Source organism: Eucalyptus grandis, chromosome 6 (assembly GCF_016545825.1).
Source record: "Eucalyptus grandis isolate ANBG69807.140 chromosome 6, ASM1654582v1, whole genome shotgun sequence".
Taxonomy (NCBI): domain Eukaryota; kingdom Viridiplantae; phylum Streptophyta; class Magnoliopsida; order Myrtales; family Myrtaceae; genus Eucalyptus; species Eucalyptus grandis.
The window spans coordinates 21,946,368-21,968,946 of record NC_052617.1 but is presented as its reverse complement, the minus strand read 5'-3'; the positions used below and the strand labels follow the sequence as shown (position 1 = coordinate 21,968,946).

At 39.9% G+C, this 22,579-nt stretch overlaps 2 protein-coding genes across 2 annotated transcripts; both read left to right on the top strand.

Annotated features, from left to right (window-relative positions):
- Positions 1-16,654: 16,654 nt before the first annotated feature.
- LOC104451689 lies at positions 16,655-17,512 on the top strand. The gene has a single exon (XM_010066290.2). The coding sequence runs from the start codon at positions 16,655-16,657 to the stop codon at positions 17,510-17,512; it is 858 nt and encodes a 285-aa protein (XP_010064592.2).
- Positions 17,513-19,130: 1,618 nt separating this feature from the next.
- LOC104451688 lies at positions 19,131-19,987 on the top strand. Its single transcript, XM_039314430.1, has 2 exons — positions 19,131-19,523; positions 19,592-19,987. Exons 1-2 carry the CDS (start codon positions 19,131-19,133, stop codon positions 19,985-19,987), a joined length of 789 nt encoding a protein of 262 aa, XP_039170364.1.
- Positions 19,988-22,579: the final 2,592 nt, after the last annotated feature.

Here is a 22,579-nt window from a genome sequence, read left to right as displayed (position 1 = left end):
GAGTGAAGAAGACAAACGGGAATTGAGGATCGATGCTTTCTAGGGTTTTTGAGAGAAAAGTGAATAGAAAAGTGAAGAGAAATCGACAGTGCACAATCGGTTAAAAAGAAGAGTAAGCGAACCGTCACAAAGGAAATAAAATATGCCTTTTCAAAATAACCGTCTTTATCCGCAAAAATAGTTATTTCAAAATAACTTCCTTTTGAAAATGAATCGATGCAATATTTATGTTAATTAAATATAGCAACAATTTAAACACAATCGATCGATGATCGTACCTTTTCAAGATAAGATTGGAGAGAAAAGACTTACGGTCAAGGTCGAGCCAAGACAGAGATAAAGTCTTGTTAGCTCGAGTCGAAAGTCTTTAGACTTTGATATCCTCATACCTCAAAATGTTGAGTCCGGACCGTATAGACTCAAATTGATTTTTCTCCAAAGGCTTTGTGAATATATCCGCCGCTTGATTCTTTGAGTCAACAAATTGAATTGAAACATCTCCATTTTGAACATGGTCTCTTATAAAGTGATGTCGAATCTCTATATGCTTTGCTCTTGAGTGGAGAATTGGATTTTTGGTGAGGTTGATAGCGCTGGTGTTGTCGCAATTAATCTCCGTGCATGAGTCTTCAATTTCAAAGTCTCTTAGCTATTGTTTTATCCATAGAATTTGCGAACAGCAGCTTCCAAGAGATACATACTCGCTTCGTTGTTGAAAGAGACACAAAGCTTTGTTTCCTTGAAAACCAAGACACCGTCCCGCTTCCAAGCAACCGGCAAGTTCCTGAAGTGCTCTTTCTATCAACTCGCAACCGGCGATCTGCGTCTGAATATCCCCGAAGATTAAAGTCTCCCTTCTTAGGATACCAAAGACCGATGCTTGATGATGAAGCGACGTATTTAATGATGCGTTTCGCAGACCGAGATGAGATTCTCTAGGATCTGATTGAAACCTAGCACAGATGCAAACACTCAACAAAATATCGTCTAGAGGCGTAAGATAAAGAAGTGATCCAATAATGCTCCCGTACAGCTTTTGATCAACTTTCTTCCCTTCTTCATCTTTGTCTATCTTTAAAGAACTTGACATTGGAATGTCGACCTTTTTGCACTTTTCCAGTCCAAACCTTTTGACAAGATCATTAGCATATTTTTCTTGATAAATAAAAGTTCCTTCCTCCAATTGTTTTACTTGAAGACCAAGAAAAATGTTAATTCTCCCATCATACTCATTTCAAATTCATCCCGCATAGACTTAGAAAATTTCTTGCCAGATTCTCATTAGAGGATCCGAAAATAATGTCATCCACATATATTTGAACAAGTAAGAAACTTTTGTTTTCCTTCTTGATAAATAAGGTCGTATCTACTTTACCTTTGACAAAACCATTTTGAATTAAAAACTTACTCAATCTGTCGTATCAAGCCCGAGGTGCTTGCTTTAAACCATACAAAGCCTTTTTCAGTCTGAAGACTGAGTCTGGCTTCTTTGGGTCTTCAAACCCTTGCCACTGGAGCGTAAGTCTCATCATAGTCTATTCCTTCTTCTTGCGTATATCCCTTGGCCACGAGTCTTGCTTTATTTCGTACGACTTTTCCTTTCGTTCATCTTGTTTCGAAACCCATTTAGCTCCAATAACGCTTTTACCTTTAGGTTTGGATGTCAATTTCCGACATCATTTATGCTGAACTGTCGAGCTCTTCTTGCATAGCTTCAATCCAGCTTTCATCGATAAAACTTCTTCTATGCTCTTTGGTTCAATTTCAGAAACGAGTGCCACAAAGACTAGACTCTTCTCGCCTTTTGGATCTCGTGCGAATTCCTTCATTAATTTCGCCGATTATAAGATCTTTGGGATGACTAGACTTATGCTTCCGAGTTACTCGTTGATTTGTCTCGGTTGATGATCTCTTTCTTTGTTTGGATTTTCACGAACATCTTGAAGCTGGTTTTCAGTCCGAGATGCTTCTTGAGTTGTAGACTTTGGAGGGTGCAGAGCGAGTTCCGACTCTTCTTGATGAGTCGACTTGATTCATCTTGCGTTGAGTCTTGAAATTTGACATTCATTGACTCCTCCACGGTCCGCTCTTCTTGTTATAGACTCTGTAGGCTTTGGTTGAAGTAGAATATCCAAGGAAGATACCTTCATCCGATCTTTCTTCAAACTTACCAACTCGATCTTTTGCATTTTTCAATATGAAACATTTGCACCCAAATACATGAAAGTATGAAACAATAGGCTTCTTATCTTTGAATAACTCATAAGGGGTTTTCGAAGAATAGATCTTAAGAAGACTCTATTGATGATATAGCATGCTTTGTTGAAACAACTTCAGCCTAAAATCGAGAAGAAATTTTACTTTCAATTAAAAGAGTTCTTGCCATTTCTTGAAGAGATCTGTTCTTTCTTTCGACAACTCCATTTTGCTTTGAGGAGTATATGGAGAGGAAAACACATGCTTACAGCCAGATTCATCACAGAATTTTGTAAAATCTTGATTTTCAAATTCACCTCCATGATCTGTTCTTATACTAGATATAACACATCCTTTTTCATTTTGAACCATTTTAGCAAATTTTTCAAAATACGAAAAGGTTTCAGACTTACTTGCAAGGAAATATACCCAAGTAAAACGGAGTAATCATCAACAATTACTAGGCAATACTTCTTACCCCCAATACTTTGAGTTCTGTGGTCCGAAGAGATCCATATGCAGCAACGTAGTACATGATTAGTAGAGACATAATTAATTGGCTTAAAAGAATTTCTTACCTGCTTTCCCAGAATACATGGAGTGCATGAATCAGTCTTTTGGTATGGCAATCTGGGTAGTCCTCGAACAAGCTGTTTTGAAGAAATTTTGGCTAATTGCTTCATGTTGACATGACCAAGCTTTTTGTGCCATAAGCTTGCTTCGTCTTGAATTGAGATAAGGCATTGCGATTCATTTGGTTTCACATCCGTAAGATAGATATTTCCATGTCTTCGACCCATGAAAGACTCGAGTAGAGTCTTTACCGATTCCGAACATGTTCCTTCTTGAAAGAAGATCTTGAAACCAGTATCACACAATTGACTAATGCTGAGAAGATTGTAATTGAGTCCTTCCACTAAGGAAACATTACTTATTGTGAGAGTTCCTATTTTCACGGTTCCAAATCCCACAATACTTCCTTTGCTGTTTCCTCCAAATGAAACTTTTCCACCATTTACTTGAACAAGATTTATGAAGCAATTTGAGTCTCTTGTCATGTGTCTTGAGCATCCACTGTCAAGATACCACTTTACCTTTTCTTTGATGGACACCTGCAATTGAAAGAGAGTCTCAAGCTTTCTTTGGTACCCAAATTTTCTTGGGTCCTTTGGTGTTAGTAAGATAAAAAGATTAGCCCATACTTTCTTAACGGGTTTCCAAACCATAGGACACTCTTTTTCAAAGTGATCCGGATTGTTGCACTTAGAACATCTGAGAGCATTTTACGCCTACGAGTTTTACAAAAACTTTCTTGAAGTGATTTTTGTAAACCTCACTCGAGAGTCTTTTCTTAATTCTTTATTTTACTTTAGGAAAATCAATCAAGGGGATTGTTTCTTCTGTCATACCTAGACCAGACTTATTGAAGTAAGGTCTTTGTGCTGAAAGAATTTTCTCAAGTTTTTCAGACCCTATAGAAAATTTCTTTGATATATTTGATAAATCTGTTTTTAAAAAAGCATTTTCTTTTAAAAGATTATCTTCATTTTCTTTAAGATTGGAAACAGACAAGTCTAGACTTTTAACTCTTTCTCGCTAAAACATTTTCATTTTGTTTTAGAGCTGAGTTTTCTTTTTTTCAGTTCGGAAATTCTTTTGAGAGAAGTCTTAAGACTAAAGCATAGTTCATCAATATATTTAGAAACTTTGACAGGAATTTTAAAATCACTTGCCTCAAATTCACTGTCTGAGTCTGATCCTGAGTTTGATCCAGAGTCTGAGTCTGATTGTGCCATCAGACATAGATTGGCATATTTATTATCACTTTCTTCACACTCGCATCACTCCGTGTTTCGGCTTTGAGAGCTTTTCGAAATTTTTCAGCTTTTCCTCTCTTCTTCTTCGTAAGAGGACAGTTGGGTTTGATGTGTCCCTTTTTCTTGCATTCAAAGCGAGACTACATCTTTACTTGGTTCCTCATCATCAACAGACTTAGTCTGCTATCTTTGAAAGCTTTGTTTCTTTGAGTTGAACCTTCTTCCTTTTCTATTTAGTTTTTTGAATCTTCTTATCATGAGAGCAAGCTCCTCATCGTCCATATCATCTTCAGAATCTGTATCATCAGAATCATCATTTGATTTTAATGCAATGGATTTCTTACCTTTTGGATCTTCATCTTCATTGATCCTTTCCACTTCATAGGACCGAAGAGTTCCAATCAGCTCATCGATAGATAGTGGCATGATTCTCTGCGTCTCTCTTATCGAAGTCGTTATGTGATTCCAATCCTGGAGAGTCCACGCAGTAGCTTGTTTACCTTCATGGGATCGAAGTTGGTTGACCTTGATTTTCAAGACCATTCACAATATCGTAAAACGACTAAACATGTCGATATTGATTCTCCTGGTTTCATTCTCAAGGCTTCGTATTGATCGAGAAGAATGTTGATTCTTGTTTCCTTCACTGATCTGCTCCTTCATAGGTGATATGCAATCTGTCCCAAACTTCTTTTGCTGTACCACAAGAAGATATTCTATTATATTCAGTTGGTGATAAAGCACAATATAAGGAGTAAATTGCTTTTGCATCGAGTGTTTGTCTCTTGATTATTTCTTCCCGAGACATTCCGCTGGTTTCTTCGGTTTCTTTTCCTCTTTCGTAGACCGATGCGGGTAGGAGTAATTCATTTTTCTACAACATCCCATTCCAGAGGATCCTTTGATCGTAGGAAAGCTTTCATCTTGTTCTTCCGGATGTTGTAATCATTTCCATCAAAGTAGGGTGGTCCGGTATTGCTTTGCCCTTCCATCAGCCCCGGTGCTAGCATACTAGCCATGGATCTTTAACTCAAGTAAAACACTTCAAACAAAGTGAGTACACGGCTCGATACCAATTGAGATTGCTAGTATGAGTACCTAGAGGGGGGTGAATAGGTGTCTAAACAATTTATCTGTATACGGAAGCAATTCTTAACGTATGATAGAAAGTAAATTCTCTCTTAATTAACAAAATGAAATACGATTGAGATAGAGAGAGTGAGGAAGAGAAAATTGAACACAGGATTTATAGTGGTTCGGCTTATTCCAAGCCTACGTCCACTCTTCCGCACCGACAGCCCCACCGGCTGGATTTCACTATGATCAAAAGAGAAGTTACAGCATAGCTTTGCCTTGATTCCACAGTGTAGATGTTTTACCACACCTCCTCAAGGTCTCTCACAAATATAGACTCTCTTTGTATACAAGTATTCGCTCAAAAGATTTATCTAAACAAATAGGAGCTTCAGACTTTGGAATTCTTCTATCGCGCACACCTCAAACAACTAAGAACGTCTTCCTTATATACTCCTTTATGCCATCATACCCGTTGGCACTTACCAAAGGAATTCCTCCAATCTACCCGTTGGACGGAATCAATTAGGAAGATTGTTCGAGCTATTAAAGGAATGTGTTGATAGCCCATCAATCTGTTCGCCCATACAATCGGGATCTCGGTTTCCATAAGTAGAACCTTCCAATAATATTTAGATAATCATCGAATCTTCAGTTATTGAATCAATCTTGATCAATCAAAGGATTCTTATATGTCTTCTCCAACCACGAGATCTTCTCCAGATGATAAGATTAAATCCTGAACAAAACATCCAATTATGGATAACCTTTCTTCAATGGATTAGAGACTGTCAATGAGGATAGACTTTGAGTCTTGAGTTTGGCTGTCCGGAAGTCTTCAGACTTTAACCAACAGAGTCTGCTGACCTTCAGACTAGACTGATGGAAACGTTTTGTCAACTTCAAAACACTTCACGAAGATTTCTCCAACAGTAGAAAAGCAAATCATTCCTAAAGCTGCATTAGTCTTAGAAAGAGGAAAAAGAATTTGTAGATGCTAGCAAAATGGCACAAGAAAAAATAACCAAGAGACAAGCTCTCGATACTAAAGCAATCTACTTTTTATATTGTGCTTTATCTCCTACTGAATATAACATAATTCATCTTGTGAAATAGCCAAAGTAGTCTGGGATAGTTGTGCTTTATCTCCTACTGAATATAACATAATTCATCTTGTGAAATAGCCAAAGCAGTCTGGGATAGGTTTGCATGTTACCTATGAGGGAACTGATCGAGCTAAAGAAACAAAAATCAATATCTTACTCGGACAGTATGAAGCCTTCAAGATGAAACCAGGATAATCTATTACTAACATGTTTAGTCGTTTTACAGAAATTGTAAACGGTCTATCATATTAGGGACATCCAATCTCAGGACCAATGAAGGTCAATAAATTGCTATGTGGACTATCCAAAGATTGGAATCACGTGAGGACTTCACAAAGAGAAACCAAAGGATCATGCCTTTTACAGTTGATGACCTCGTAGGCACACTTCAGTCATACGAAGTGGAGCAACTCAGTAAGGAAGAAGATCCCAAAGGTAAGAAGTCAATTGTTTTAAAATCTAACAATGATTTTGATGATACAGATTCTGAAGATGACATGGATGATGAAGAGCTAGCACTTATGATAAGAAGATTTAGGAAACTGAACAGAAATGGAAGAAGATTTAACTGAAAGAAGCAAGGCTCTGAAAAATTCCAGAACAAATCAGCTAAGGATGACGAGGTTAACAAAGATGTGGTCTGTTTTGAATGTAAGAAAAAAAGGACACATCAGACCCAACTGCCATCTGTTGAAGAAAAAGAAAGCAAGAACTGAAAAGTTCAAGAAGGCTCTCAAAACAGATACATGGAGTGATATAGAATTTGAGGAAAGTGATGAAGAGTATGCCAACATATGTTTAATGGCAAACTCAAAATCAGACTCAGATTTTGGAACAGATTTAGACTCAGACTCAGAAAGTGAAATCGATGTTAGTAATTTAAATATTCCTGCTAAAGTCTCAAAGTACATAGATGAACTATAGATGAACTTTGTCTTAGTCTCAAAATCTCTCTTAAAAGGATCTCTAAACTAAAAAGGGAGAATTCCAAACTGAAGCAACAGGAAATCTCTTGGAAAGAAAAGTTTGAAAATCTAGACAAAAGTTCTGTTGTTTTAAAAGAAAATGCAGACTCTAATTCAAAGGAAAACACATTCTTAAAGAGGATATTTCAAATATTACAAAAATATTTTCAATAGGATCTGAGAAGTTGGAAAAGATTCTTTCAATTTAGAAACCATATTTCAACAAATCCGGTTTGGGTATGACACCACAAACTATTCCTTTAATTGATTTTCCAAAAAGTAAAGGAAAGAATCAAATAAAGACCTACAAAAACATCTTATAGAAATCATTTTCAAAAAGTTTTTGTAAAACCTGTTGGCCGAAGTGCTCTTAAATGTTCAAAGTGTAATAGCTCATAACATTTTGAGAAAGAATGTCATATGGTTAGGAGACCTGTTAAGAAGGAATGAGCAAAGATTGTATATTGCACTAACTCTCCTATGTTAGAGAAAACTTCCTTATTTTTTTTGAAGTTGACAAAACGTTTCCATCAGTCTAGTCTGAAGACATGTAGACTCTATCATCAAAGTTTGAAGACCTCCAGACTCAAGATTTAAAGTCTATCCTCACTGATAGCTTCCAGACCGACGAAGAAAAGTTTTATCCGATGAAGAACACTTATTTAAATGTGAATATATCTTTAAGAAATTGGTTCGTACGGTTGAAGAAGATCTCATGGCAGGAGATAGCATCTCGTGATCAATTATTCTTATCAATAAGGATAATTAGATATGTTGATTGGCGAAGTATACTTAGAAGGTTCTACTTATGGAAACCTAGATCATGATTGTATGGGCGAGTAAGATTGGTGGGCTATCATCACATTCCTTAAATAACTCGAGATCTCCCTAATTGATTATGTCCAACGGGTAGATTGGAAGAATTCCTTTACAAAGGTGCCAACGGTTATGATGGTATGAAGGAGTATATAAGGAAGACGCTCAAGTTATTTGAGCGTGTGCGTGAAAGAAAATTTTCAAAGTCTGAAGCTCTTAGTTCTTTGTTGATTCAATCGCTAAGCTTAAGTTGTACTCAAAAGAGAGATTAAATACTTGTGAGACCTTGAGGAAGTGTAGTAGAGTCTCTACACTGTGAAATCAAGGACGTGAGATTGTACATATCTCTTTTTTATTCATAGTGAAATCTAGCCAGTGGACTGTTAGTGCGGAAGAGTGGACGTATGCTTAGTCTAAGCCGAACCACTATAAACATTGCGTTTTAATTCTCTTTCCCTAAACTCTTTACTTTAATTCGTAGTCTTATATAACTGTTTACAGTCTTTTACATCTTCAGTTTATTATTCTTAAAAGTCAAATTAAGTTGTTAAGTATTGCAAAAACTTCTTGAACACCTATTCACCCCTCTCTAGGTGCTCTTACTAGCCATATCACCCTAGACCCAAGAAAATGTGGGTACCAAAGAAAGCTTGAGTTCTTTTTATAATTGCATGTTACTATCAAGAAAAAGATAAAGTGGTATTTGGATAGTGGCTGCTCGAGATACATGACAGGAGATCCAAGTTATTTTGTAAAGCTTATGCGAATAAAAGGAGGAAAAGTTTCTTTTGGTGGAAATAGCAAAGGAAGAATTGTTGGATGTGGAACTGTAAAAATTGAAAGTCTCACAATCAACAATGTCTCCCTGGTGGAAGATCTGAATTACAATCTACTCTGCATCAGTCAATTGTGTCAATTGTGTGACATTGGATTCAAGATTAACTTCCAAGAAGACATTTCTCCGGGAATTAGTAAGGATTATCTCAATCTTTCACTGAACGAAGACATGGAAATATCTATCTTCTGGATATAAAACCAGAAAGCTCTCAATGTCTAATATCCATTTAAGATGAAGCAAACATCTAGCATAGAAAACTTAGCCATGTCAACATGAAGCAAATTGCCAAGATCTCATCCAATAAGCTTATTTGTGAACTGCCCAACCTGACATATAAAAAATGTGACTTATGCACACCATGTGTTTTGGGAAAACAAGTTAGAAGTTCTTTCAAACCTATAAACAAAGTTTCTATTAATTGAGTTTTGCAGCTTCTGCATTTGGATCTCTTTGGACCAACCGGAACTCAAAGTATTGGCGGAAAGAGATACTGCCTAGTAATTGTGTATGATTATTCTCGTTTTACATGGGTATGCTTCTTGGAAAGTAAGTCTGAAACATTTTCTTATTTTTCAAAATTTGCAAAAAAAGTTCAGAATGAAAAGGGTATGCTATTTCGAGTATTAGGACAGACCATAGAGATGAGTTTGAAAACCAAGATTTTGCAAAATTTTGTGATGACTCTGGTTTTCAGCATGTTTTCTCTTTTCCATATACTCCAGAACAAAATGAAGTTGTGGAAAGAAAGAATAGATCTTTACAACAAATGGCTAGAACACTCTTAATTGAAAGTAATATTTCTTCTCGTTTTTGGGTTGAAGGACTTTTTATACAGCTTGTTATATTATTAATAGAGTATTCTTAAGGTCTACTCTAGAGAAAACTCCTTATGAGTTATTCAAAGGAAAGAAGCCAATTGTTTCTTATTTCCATGTGTTTGGTTGCAAGTGTTTTATTTTAAAGAATGCAAATGATCGAATTGGTAAGTTTGAAGAAAGATAAGATGTATGAATTTTTCTTGGCTACTCAACCTCAAGCAAAGTGTCACGTCCCGATCCTCAGGCACGTGCACATTCCTTATCTTGGTCGATTTTAAAATGTGATATCCCAGGACTATATATCGCCAACCCTTTCCTTTTTAATAGCACATGCGGAAGCAGTTATAAATCCCCAGACAATAAAACATTGGGATAGAACGGTAGGACTAAATTTCAACTCTAAAAAAAAAAAACCTCACTCTTATATACAAGGTGAACTATTAGATTCAATTCACAGTAAGCTAGTTTAAAAACAAGGTCTACAAGCAGAAGTGGAGTTCTACAAGCTACGGGTCCCCATCCTCCTCGTCATCGTCCTCCACACTCCAATTGTAGCCTTCAACAGACTGCACTGAGCTTTTGAGATCTTCAAAATCCAAGTCTACTGCATCTAGGGACCTGAAATGGTTATTCAATAACCAATGAGACTACGTCTCAGCAAGTTCTACCCCTTAAGACCCGATTAGTAAACTAATACACCTTAGGGTTGCCTATGCACAACATGAGTTAGAGGACTTACCTTGGTCTCAGATTCCACCTGCATGTTAGCACAGATCAAAGAGGCACCCAAGCAATCATATCACTAATCGAAGCATTGATCAAATCGACCTAATCGATTACATACCAACAAGACCACTCACGGTCATTTCAGTTCAATCAATCAATTTACAACATCAGACTCAAATAATGATCAATCGACCTAGTCGATTACATCTCAACCAACTATTCACCGATTATTCCATTTAATCAATCATTTCATAGCATCAAATCAAAGCAAAGACTAGTTGACTTAGTCGATTACATGACACTCTAACCATTTCTCGAGTCATTCTAGTCATTGCTCTACAGTCTCAATTGATAAAATCAATCACCGAGTCACGTGCATTCTCCGAGGCGATATCCCTTATCACCGAGTCACATGCATTCTCCGAGGTGATGGAACCAATCACCGAGCCACGTGCATTCTCCAAGGTATTGTATTAATTTACCGAGCCCATGTGCCCTTTAAAATGTCATTCTGAATCAGCGAGCCCACGTGCATTCTCCAAGGCGATGCATCAAGTCACCGAGCCCATGTGTCTCTTCAAGATGCCAAATGTACTCATTGAGACCACGTGCATTCTCCGAAGTAATGCATCAAATTACCGAGCCCACGTCTCTTTCAAGATGCCACACTTAATCACCGAGCCCACGTGCGTTCTCCCAGGTGATAGACCAGCTCACCGAGTGCACGTGCCTTCTCCAAGGTGATATAGAACCTATCATGGATCCACTATACACATGACCAAATTCCTAGATGACATGCCTAGTCATCAGGTCAGCATACATCTTACATACTTTCATTTCCACAATTTCTAGTATGATCGGTAGTCTACCACAATACCTTTATTACTGGCAACCGATACTCAATTATTCACCAGTCAATTACTCAAATTAATTCGATTTAGGAATAATCCCTAAAAATCCACAATTAAATTAATTCAGCACAACGTAGAACTCAATTAAATAAATGGACTGTACCACGACAATCAGCACGAAGTTCCGGTCACTGGCTATCCCAGTTGAATTTCCAGAAAATAATTAATTAAATAATTAATTTCGAAAATTAATATTTAAATACAAGAAATTCAATTTAGCACAATATAAAGCTCAATTAAGTAAACGAACTGCGCCACGATCATCAGCATAAAACTGGTCATTAGCCATCCCAGTTGAATTTCCGGAAAATAAATAATTAAATAATTAATTTCGAAAATTAATATTTAATTCCTAAAAATTCCATTCACGCCCGAATTGCCTAATTAACACCCGATAAGGGTCGGGAAAAATCCCATGAAGCATCCAATAAATACTATAGGCAATTCACTATCTAAGTACACTAACCAAACAACTAATATGCAATGCAATTAACTAATAATTGCTAATCAATTATAATCTAACCACCTAATTACACTTAGTTAACACTAATCAACCTTTAAGTATAATCAGCAAACTAAGAAGGCATTAGTGAATAAAACTCACTTAAAACAATGGGCTCGACGCAATGATCGACTTTTCTCAAAGCGGGCCAAGCATCCGGGCTCGAGAAGGCAGCCAAAACGGGCCAAAACCTCGCTGCAATGCTCATTTTTCTTCTCTTTGTCCGCTGCTGGTTGGGGTCTAATTCGGGGCCGAGATGGTGAGGCAAGGCCGGTGGAGGGCGAGGGGGCTCCGGCAGGTCGAGGTGGCCGAACCGTGGCCTATGCTAGCCAAAACAGAGCTGGATAGCAGCTTTGGAATCGAGCTGGGCGAGAAGGAGACCGGGATGAGCGGAGCAGCGGCGGAGCGATGGCGTGAAGCACGGCAGTGAATGGCGGAGGGCAGTGGCGTCACGCACGGCCCGGGCTGCTTCGGCGTCCATCCCGCATCTGGATCTCGGGCAGCAAACGGAGATGAAGGAGAGAAGGCTTTGACGGCGGCTAAGGAGGGTGAGGAAGGTGGAGGGCGAGCGCGCGCGGCCGAGGAGCAGCGACGGCGTGCGGCGTGAGGCGGCGATGGTGAGCTGCTCCGGTCCTCTTCCCTCGGTGGTTGCTGCTTCTGCTTCTGCCGGTTAAGGCGCTGCACGAACTAGGGGAAACAGAGAGAGAGGGGTGTCGGAAGAGAGGGGCTGGGGCGGAGCTGCGTGTGGTAGTAGGACGGCAGATGGCGGCGACTCTGGCTCCGGTTGCTTGCTTCGACGGCATCGAGAGGAATCGCTGCTTTGGCCTGCTGGTTCACCGGGTCTTCGGTTGCTACTCAAGAAGAAACCAAAAGGAAGGGGAAGCTGGAAGAGAGACATCGACGAGAGAGAGAAGGGAAGAAGAGAAAACCGGTTTCTCTTTTTCTCTCTCTTTCTCTCTCTTAGGTCATCTTCACGTGGGCCACACCCAGCTGTCATCCACCCACCTTTTTTTGACAATTATGTCCCCTTCTAGAAGCATTTAGGTAGGCCAAGGTGTGGGGTATATGTGGCATACGAATTTGTAGGCAAAATGGCACAAATTGGACCCCAATCCTCCTTCAAACAATTTAGTCCGGCCTTTGAAAATTCAACCGTCGAGTTTTTGGTCAAATTAAATTTCTTCCTCTCCAATATAACCTACTTGTATCCCAATTTCATAATAAAACGGTTCTATGCAAATTCCGATTAAAAACGGCCCTATCTCAACTTTTTCCCAAAAAGTCTTGGTTATCAGAAAAATCTTCTGAGACTGAGTTGACGTTCTTAAAATGACTCGTGACATGATAGAACTTCTAATTTCTGAAATCGGACTTAGATTGGCGGTTAATTTCACTCGGACGCATTTTTAGTGTGACCTAGACTACCGGATAGTTTTCAGAACTTTTTAGGACAAATGACCCATGATCGATTTTCTTTGAGCCACGATGAACCCACTCGACACATTGGCGACTCTCGATTGTCGTGAAAATCTCGAGGATTCAAATACGGATACATGGTACCAAAACGACAGTAAAATCAAATTAGTGCCGATCGACGAGAGTTTTCCAATTTAGTGGAGTCACCCACAATCGATCACTCATCTCGGTCGAACCAACCTATCTTTGATCTTAATTCGATTTTATACTTTGTGCCGCAATGGCCTCTAAAAATAGTCATGGTCGAGAAGTCGGTTCTTGGTCGAATTTTCAAGTCTATCTACCTTAAAGTCCTTAATAGCTTTCCCAGCTAGTCTAGTTATCTTGTGAGTGGCCAACCCAGAGAAAAACAATGTAGTTGCATTGATGAAATGCCCAATTTATCTAATCCAAATCAGGACTCGAAAATCTGGATGTCACACAAAGCCTATAGAATATTCAACAAGAAGAGTTAGTCTGTGGAAGAATTTATGAACGTCAAATTTCAAGACTCAATGCAGAATCAAATGAATCAGGCTCAACTTGAAGAATCTGAACCTACTTCAAATCCTATAAAGTCTACTTCTCCCAAAGTGGCTCAGACTCCTGAAGTTCAACAATAAGATGAACTAGAAGATTTAACTGAAACATAGGATCAGCAGACTCACAAACCAACCAACAATTGGAAACATAAGTCAAGTCATCCCAATGAACTCATCATTGGCAATATTGATGAAGGAATTCGCATCAGATCCAAAAGGCGTGAAGAGCCTAGTGCTTTAGCACTTGTTTATGAAATTGAACCCAAAACTGTAAAAGAAGCTTTGCCTGATGAAAGTTGGATTGAAGCTATGCAAGAAGAGCTCAGACAGTTTAGCATTAACGATGTTTGGGAACTTATTCATAAACCTAAAGGTAAGTCTATTACTGGAGCTAAATGGGTTTTCAGGAACAAGTTGAACGAGAAAGGAAAAGTGGTCAGGAACAAAGCAAGACTCGTAGCCAAATGATATACGCAAGAAGAAAGGATAGACTATGACGAGATATATGCACTTATAGCAAGGTTATAAGCAATTAAATTATTACTTGCTTTTGCTTGCTATAAAAATTTCAAATTATTCGAAATGGACGTAAAAAGTGCGTTCCTAAATGGATTTATCCAAGAAGAAGTCTATGTGGAACAACTACCTAGTTTTGAAGATCTAAGAAAGCCAAACTCAATCTTTCGACTAAAAAAGGCTCTTTATGGATTAAAGTAGGCACCTTGGGCTTGGTATGACAAGTTAAGTAAATTAATAACTCAAAATGGTTTTGATAAAGGTAAAGTAGATACTACCTTCTTCATTATTAGAGAAGGTAAATATTTTCTACTTGCTCAAATCTATGTTGATGATATCATTTTTGGATCACTTAATGAAAATCTATGCAAGAAGTTTTATAAGTCTATGCGGGATGAATTCGAGATGAGCATGATGGGTGAATTAACCTTCTTTCTCGGATTACAAGTCAAACAATTGAAGAAGGGAATTTTCATTCACCAAGAGAAATATGCGAAAGATCTCATCAAAAAGTTCGGTTTGGAAAATTGCAAAAAGACTAAGATACCTATGTCAAGTTCTTCAGAACTGAATAAAGATGAAAAATGAAAGAGTGTAGACCATAAGCTATATAGGAGCATAATTGGTTCACTTCTTTACCTTACTGCATCTAGACCTGATATTTTGTTTAGTGTTTGCATTTGTGCTAGGTTCCGATCAAATCCCAAAGAATCTCACTTAACTGCTGCAAAGTGCAGCATCAAATACATTGCAATAACTACAATGCTAGGATCGTGGCATCCAAAAGAAGGAGACTTTACTCTCCTTGAATATTTAGACACAGACTTAGCGGGTTGCAAAGTGGACAGAAAGAGTACTTCTGGTACATGTCAATTGCTTGGAAACAAGCTGGTATCATGGTTTTTAAGAAAACAAAGTACTGTAGCTCTTTCAACAACTGAAGTAGAATATGTAGCTCTTGGAAGTTGCTGCTCTCAAATTTTGTGGATTCGACAACAGCTAAGAGACTTTGGAATTGAAGAATCATGCATCGAGATCAAATGTGACAACACCAGCGCTATAAATCTCACAAAGAATCCAATTTTGCATTCGAGGGCAAAGCATATAGAGATTTGACATCACTTTATTAGAGATCATGTTCAAAATAGAGATTTGACATCACTTTACTCATGTGTACTCAATTGACGATGATAACTGGAATGACGAGGGTGATGAGATTGAGGAACAGGAGGTGGAAGGACAGGAGGAGGAAAAAGACTGGCGTGCAGCATAAGAGGTTCCTGAAGATGAGCCGGCATCTGAAGCCGAGGATGAGCCCGAAGGAGAAGAGGAGGAGCCTGAGGAAGAGGAGAGCGAATCAGAGGAGTCAGAAGAGGATCAGGACGATCCTGAGTATGACCCAGATAAGGAGAGCGAATCAGAGGAGTCAGAAGAGGATCAGGATGATCCTGAGTATGACCCAGATAAGGATTGAAATCCCATCTCTTTTATGAACCCTTTGTATAGGTGTAAATAGAGTGAGACTTTGAAGTCGTGAATAGTTTGTAAAGTACTCTGTTTAGTGCTATGTATAAAGGTTTGGTTGTAGATTTCAATATGAAAAATATGGCCTGCTTTTCTATCCCATTGTGTTATTGTTTAGGGATTTATAATTACTTCCGCATGTGCTTAATAAACGAAAGGGTCGGCGATACTTAGTCCTGGGATATCGCATTATCAAATCGACCAAGTAGAAGGATGTGTGCGTGCCCGAGGATCGGGGTGTGACAGTCGCCATCCACATGCTCAACTTCAACTTTAAAGCATGCATCATCTTCCATTGCCATCCTCCTGTCTGAGATCCTAGAAGCAAGCTGCACGTATGTGTGATTGTTGAAAGCATAAAAAATTTCACTTTTAGAGACCGGGAACCCGAAGGAGACACTAAGGAGGGGTTTTTGGATGAACTCTAACATGTGCAATGCATAGACTCCACGATGTAAAGATTCCACTTGTCTCCAGGCTCTGCCATCAGATGAATATTTTTCGAGCCCACAGCTCAGGTTCAGCATTTAATGATGCACTATAGCATGGTCGCTCCTCTGTCTGAGAATCCTCAAGACACGCTACACTCGTGTACGAGTTTCTTTTAAACCATTAGATCGCTACTACTGATTCTCGTTTCGTATAGATTGGAAAGCCAGCGGAGGCATTGTCGGGAGGCTGTCGGAAGATGCATGACATGACAGCTAATGCGAGGCCGGAAGAATGGGATAGTGGATTGTGTCTTGCTCGGTATAAATATACAAGGGTGTGGGAGGCCTGCCTGGAACAACTCTCTCTCGTAGAAAAAATTACATCCAGAGAAGTTAACGATCCTCCTTCTCTCAAAGATGGCTTCATCAATTGAGACCTCGAAAATTAGTGGCCATTTCCGATCAATCAGCTTGCCTTCTAGGCGCCACCCTCTCACGACAACCGCAGAGGAGCATTTGTCCAGGCTCAGATCATCAGAAGCGGCGTCCTCGTCCTCATCGGCATCCCAAATTTTGGGAGAACTCAAGAGCTTGTATGACTGCATCGATGACTTGCTTCAGTTGCCTCTCACTCAACAGGTTCTTTCCCACCTGAGAAGTCCCGCCGAAGAGTCGTTGGACCTTTCTCTCATGCACTTAGACGTTTGCGGGAACGTGAGGGAAGCTTTCTCACAGACGAAGGAATGTATCCAGGAGCTCAAATCATCTTTGAGAAGAAGGAAAGGAGGAGATTCCAGCTTCGCCGTAGAGGTAGAAGCATACATCAACTCTAGAAAAAAGTTGAACAAAGTAATCAGCAAGTACTTGAGAAATTTGAAGAAGGAAGGCTCTAAGAAGGCCTCTCACAATGAAGCTACCCTCAGCATACTAACTGAAGCTGGAGAGATCAGCGTTTCCGTATTCGGGTCCCTCTTAGGTTTCCTTGCTCTGACAAGTGCAAGCACCAAGCCTAGAGGCTGGTCCCGAGTGTCGAAACTGCTGGGACCTAAACGCGTATCATGTGACGGAGGAAAGGAAACCAATGAAGTGCAAGGCTTGGATGCCCTCGTGCTCTCCCTCAGATCGAGCAAAGACATCAATAATCAAGTAGGCGATCTGTCAAAGCGATTGGAGGAACTAGAGGCGAGCATTCAAGAAATTGAGGATGAGTTGGAATGCATTTTCAGGCGCCTGGTGAAATTGAGGGTTTCCCTTCTCAACATTGTTAACCACTAGAAAACAATAGTCTCTAGGGATGCCACTTTGACAACCGCATCTATAGTACCATTTATGTAACATGTACAGCACGTTATTGTGTCATTCGAGATTGACAATCAATATATACATCAAAACCTTCAGATTAATGATCTATCCCATGTCTCTCTCCCAGTATTCGCATAATGATTCTGTTTCTATACACGAGTTTTTGGCTTGACAGAGTTGATCTAAATTATCTATTTGACTCAGGAAAGGAAAATGAATCACTATCGTCATCTGTGGAGTTTGGAGGATAACAGAAATCTGATTGCCTCGCTACCATTTACGAGATACAGCATGACAGACTGACGTGCCAGAACTTTCTTTTACTCCGGAGCTTAAATGTGTATTGTGGCTGGAATTAGATTCTTCCTTCCAAGCTTTTGCATTCTAAATGTTATATGTAGAAGCGAGACTTACCATCCTTAACAACGAAATGGAAACGGCAACAAAAATTAGACTTTTTGGTTTTTTTAATATTCGGCTCCGGATCTTTTCTCAAGCAGGTCATCTGCTTTGGAAAATGCTTTAATGGAAGCATAGCATGCGACTATCTGATTGTGAGCCATGCTCATGCTGCAGGTCCTGCTTTCGTGCTGCAGCCTTCTCGATCAAGTCTCAGATAATTGCTGGATTAGGCAATATATGCATCTCTGGCTAATTTAATTTTAGTGTCCAGGAAATATAAGCATATAACCCATTCCTTGTCTGTGGATAGTCATCGGATGATATTTGATTCCTAGGATGATTGAGGTCCGGTAACTAGCGGTCCTCAAAAGCGAAAGGAGTGCACATCAACAATTGAGAACCGCAGCTTCTTACTGACTGTCCTTCTCAGAGTCCTCCAAAACTAGTCCTTATTATCACTCCTAAAGAAATGCCAACAATTAGTCAGCCTCATGAATAGAGATGATGATAAGAGACGATTTCTAGCTTGTCAGAAGCTGCCATGCTGTAAAGATTCCGTTTGTCCCCAAGCTTCATTATCACATGAATTTTCGCCATCCACATGCTCAACTTCAACTTTAAAGCATGCATCATCTTCCATTGCCATCCTCCTGTCAGAGATCCTGGAAGCAAGCTGCACGTATGTGTGATTGTTGAAAGCATAAAAATTTCATTTTTAGAGACCGGGAACCCGAAGGAGACACTGAGGAGGGGTTTTGGATGAACTCTAACATGTGCAATGCATAGACTCCACGATGTAAAGATTCCACTTGTCTCCAGGCTCTGCCATCAGATGAATATTTTCGAGCCCACAGCTCAGGTTCAGCATTTAATGATGCACTATAGCATGGTCGCCCCTCTGTCTGAGAATCCTCAGGACACGCTACACTCGTGTACGAGTTTCTTTTAAACCATTAGATCGCTACTACTGATTCTCGTTTCATATAGATTGGAAAGCCAGCGGAGGCATTGTCGGGAGGCTGTCAGAAGATGCAGGACATGACAGCTAATGCGAGGCCGCAATAATGGGATAGTGGACTGCGTCTTGGTCGGTATAAATATACAAGGGTGTGGGAGGCCTGCCTGGATCAACTCTCTCTCGTAGAAAAAATTACATCCAGAGAAGTTAACGAGCCTCCTTCTCTCAAAGATGGCTTCATCAATTGAGACCTCGAAAATTAGTGGCCATTTCCGATCAATCGGCTTGCCTTCTAGGAGCCACCCTCTCACGACAACCGCAGAGGAGCATTTGTCCAGGCTCAGATCATCAGAAGCGGCGTCGTCGTCCTCATCGGCATCCCAAATTTTGGGAGAACTCAAGAGCTTGTATGACTGCATCGATGACTTGCTTCAGTTGCCTCTCACCCAACAGGTTCTTTCCCACCTGAGAAGTCCCGCCGAAGAGTCGTTGGACCTTTCTCTCATGCACTTAGATGTTTGCGGGAATGCGAGGGAAGCTTTCTCACAGACGAAGGAATGTATCCAGGAGCTCAAATCATCTTTGAGAAGAAGGATAGGGGGAGATTCCAGCTTCGTCGTAGAGGTAGAAGCATACATCAACTCTAGAAAAAGTTGAACAAAGTAATCAGCAAGTACTTGAGAAATTTGAAGAAGGAAGGCTCTAAGAAGGCCTCTCACAATGAAGCTACCCTCAGCATACTAACTGAAGCTGGAGAGATCAGCGTTTCCGTATTCGGGTCCCTCTTAGGTTTCCTTGCTCTGACAAGTGCAAGCACCAAGCCTAGAGGCTGGTCCCGAGTGTCGAAACTGCTGGGACCTAAACGCGTATCATGTGACGGAGGAAAGGAAACCAATGAAGTGCAAGGCTTGGATGCCCTCGTGCTCTCCCTCAGATCGAGCAAAGACATCAATAATCAAGTAGGCGATCTGTCAAAGCGATTGGAGGAACTAGAGGCGAGCATTCAAGAAATTGAGGATGAGTTGGAATGCATTTTCAGGCGCCTGGTGAAATTGAGGGTTTCCCTTCTCAACATTGTTAACCACTAGAAAACAATAGTCTCTAGGGATGCCACTTTGACAACCGCATCTATAGTACCATTTATGTAACATGTACAGCACGGCATTGTGTCATTTGAAATCGACAATCAATATATACATCAAAACCTGCAGATTAATGATCTATCCCATGTCTCTCTCCTGGCATTCGCATAATGATTCTTTTTCTATACACGAGTTTTCGACTTCATAGAGTTGATCTAAATTATCCATGTGACTCAGGAAAAGGAAAATAAATTACTATCATCATCTGTGGAGTTTGGAGGATAACAAAAATCCGATTGCCTCGCTACCATGTACGAGCTACAGCATGACAGACTGACGTGGCAGAACTTTCTTTTACTTTGGAGCTTAAACGTGTATTGTGGACTGGAATTAGATTCTTCCTTCCAAGCTTTTCATTCTAAATGTTATATGTAGAGGCGAGACTTACCATCCTTAACAACGAAATGGAAACGGCAACAAAAATTAGACTTTTTGGTTTTTTTAATATTTGGCCCCGGATCTTTTCAAGCAGGTCATGTGCTTTGGAAAATGCTTTAATGGAAGCATAGCATGCAACTATCTGATTGTGAGCCATGCTCGTGCTGCATGTCACGCCCCGATCCTCGGGCACGCACACATCCTTCTACTTGGTTGATTTTAGAATGCGATATCCCAGGACTATTATCGCCGACCCTTTCATTTATTAAGCACATGCGGAAGCAATTATAAATCCCCAGACAATAAAATAATGGGATAGAAAAGCAGGCCATATTTTTCATATTGAAATCTACAACCAAACCTTTATATATGACATTAGACAGAGCACTTCACAAAACTATTTACAACTTCAAAGTCTCACTTTATCTACACACATACAAAGGGTTCACCAAGAGATGGGATTTCAATCCTCATCTAGGTTATACTCAGGATCATCCTGATCCTCCTCTGACTCCTCTTCGCTCAGATCATTTTCTTCTTCAGCTTCATCTTCGGCTTTAGACGCCAGCTCATCTTCAAGCATCTCCTCAGCTGCTCCCCAGTCTTCGTCCTCCTCCGGTCCTTCCACCTCCTGCTGTGGCATCTCATTGTTACCTTCATGCCCATTGTGCTCCTCGGTCGAATATACGGGAGTGCGAGTCTCGGCCTCCTCTTGCGGGTCCCTCGCATCCACTACTGATCCATCCACTCGATCGACTGTTCCCTCTCCGAACGCCTTTTCCATCACGTCAAAAGGCACGTCCTCTTCCGGAATAGGACCTTCTCTGCGTCCATCAAAATAATCACGGTACCAAGACCGATACCTGTGGGGCTACTGGTCTTCCTCCCCCACGTTAACCTAGATGGTCGACTGAACTAATACGTACACTAATCCTTCCGGATGAGGATGGATGTGGAAATGGGTCTCAAATTCTTAAATATGCTCTGGGACACCGTAGTGCATACGAGGACAAGGAGGTGGAGATCCTGCCATTCTAAGGGCCTGAAATGGTGTCCCACAACTAGGATGAGACTACGTCTTAGCAAGTTCTACCCCACTAAGACTTAATTAGTAAACCAATACACCTTATGGCTGCCTATGCACAATATGAGTCAGAGGACTTACCTTGGCCTCAGTTTCCACCTGCATATTAGCACATATCAAATAGACACCCAAGCAATCACATCGCAGATCGAAGCATCGGTCAAATCAACCTAGTCGATTACACGTCAACAAGACCACTCACGGTCCTTTCCATTCAATCAATCATTTCACAGCATCAAATCAAAGTAATGATCAATTGACCTAGTCGATTACATGTCAGTCGAACCATTTCTAGGTCATCTCACTCCACACTATATAATCTCCAATAGTATACTTAGTCATAGAGCTACATTAATGCTCTCGGGTGTTGTTTTCGCTAACGTGATGTACAATAAGCACTTTATGTGCATGCTCTTAGGCATTCCAATTACTTTCAGCCACACGGGCACGATATTCGACGCACAGAAGTACGACCATGCAGGCACGATTTACGCCACACAGGCATGTTCTACGCCACACAGGCATGATCAATTATCGCCACATAGGCATGATTAATATTGAACAATTTATGTGCATTCTCTAAGGCATCCTACATGCCAAAGCGATGTAATAGTCGTCGAGCCATATCACACAGCATTTCTTTTCCTCTTTTATCATACTCGATAAAATATCGTGTGTAGGCACACGATTGACCTTAACCAAATTTTAATAATTTTGTTTCCACAAATCCCATCATTATTTGCGTCCACCAAAACACTTTTGGTGCTGTCAACCGACACCCGGTTATTTTCCAATTAATTAACCCAGGAAAATAATCTTATAATCACAATTAATTCATTTTAGCACAAAATAAAGCCCAATTAAATAAATGGACTGCACCACGACGATCATCACGAAATTTCGGTCTTCGGCTAATCCAGCCTTAATTTCCGAAAAATAAATAAATAAATAAATAATTTCGAAAATTAATAATTAATTACAATAAATCCAATTTTGCTCAAAATAAAGCCCAATTAAATAAATGGGCTGCATCACGATCATCGCATAAAATTCCAGTCATCGGCCACCCCGGTTGA

Bases quoted from the DNA above. Each gene is read 5' to 3' on its own strand.
- LOC104451688 (XM_039314430.1), top strand. From the start codon at position 19,131: ATGGCTTCATCAATTGAGACCTCGAAAATTAGTGGCCATTTCCGATCA. The intron at 19,524-19,591 runs GTAGAAGCATAC...AGAAATTTGAAG, and splicing joins ATTCCAGCTTCGTCGTAGAG to AAGGAAGGCTCTAAGAAGGC.
- LOC104451689 (XM_010066290.2), top strand. From the start codon at position 16,655: ATGGCTTCATCAATTGAGACCTCGAAAATTAGTGGCCATTTCCGATCA.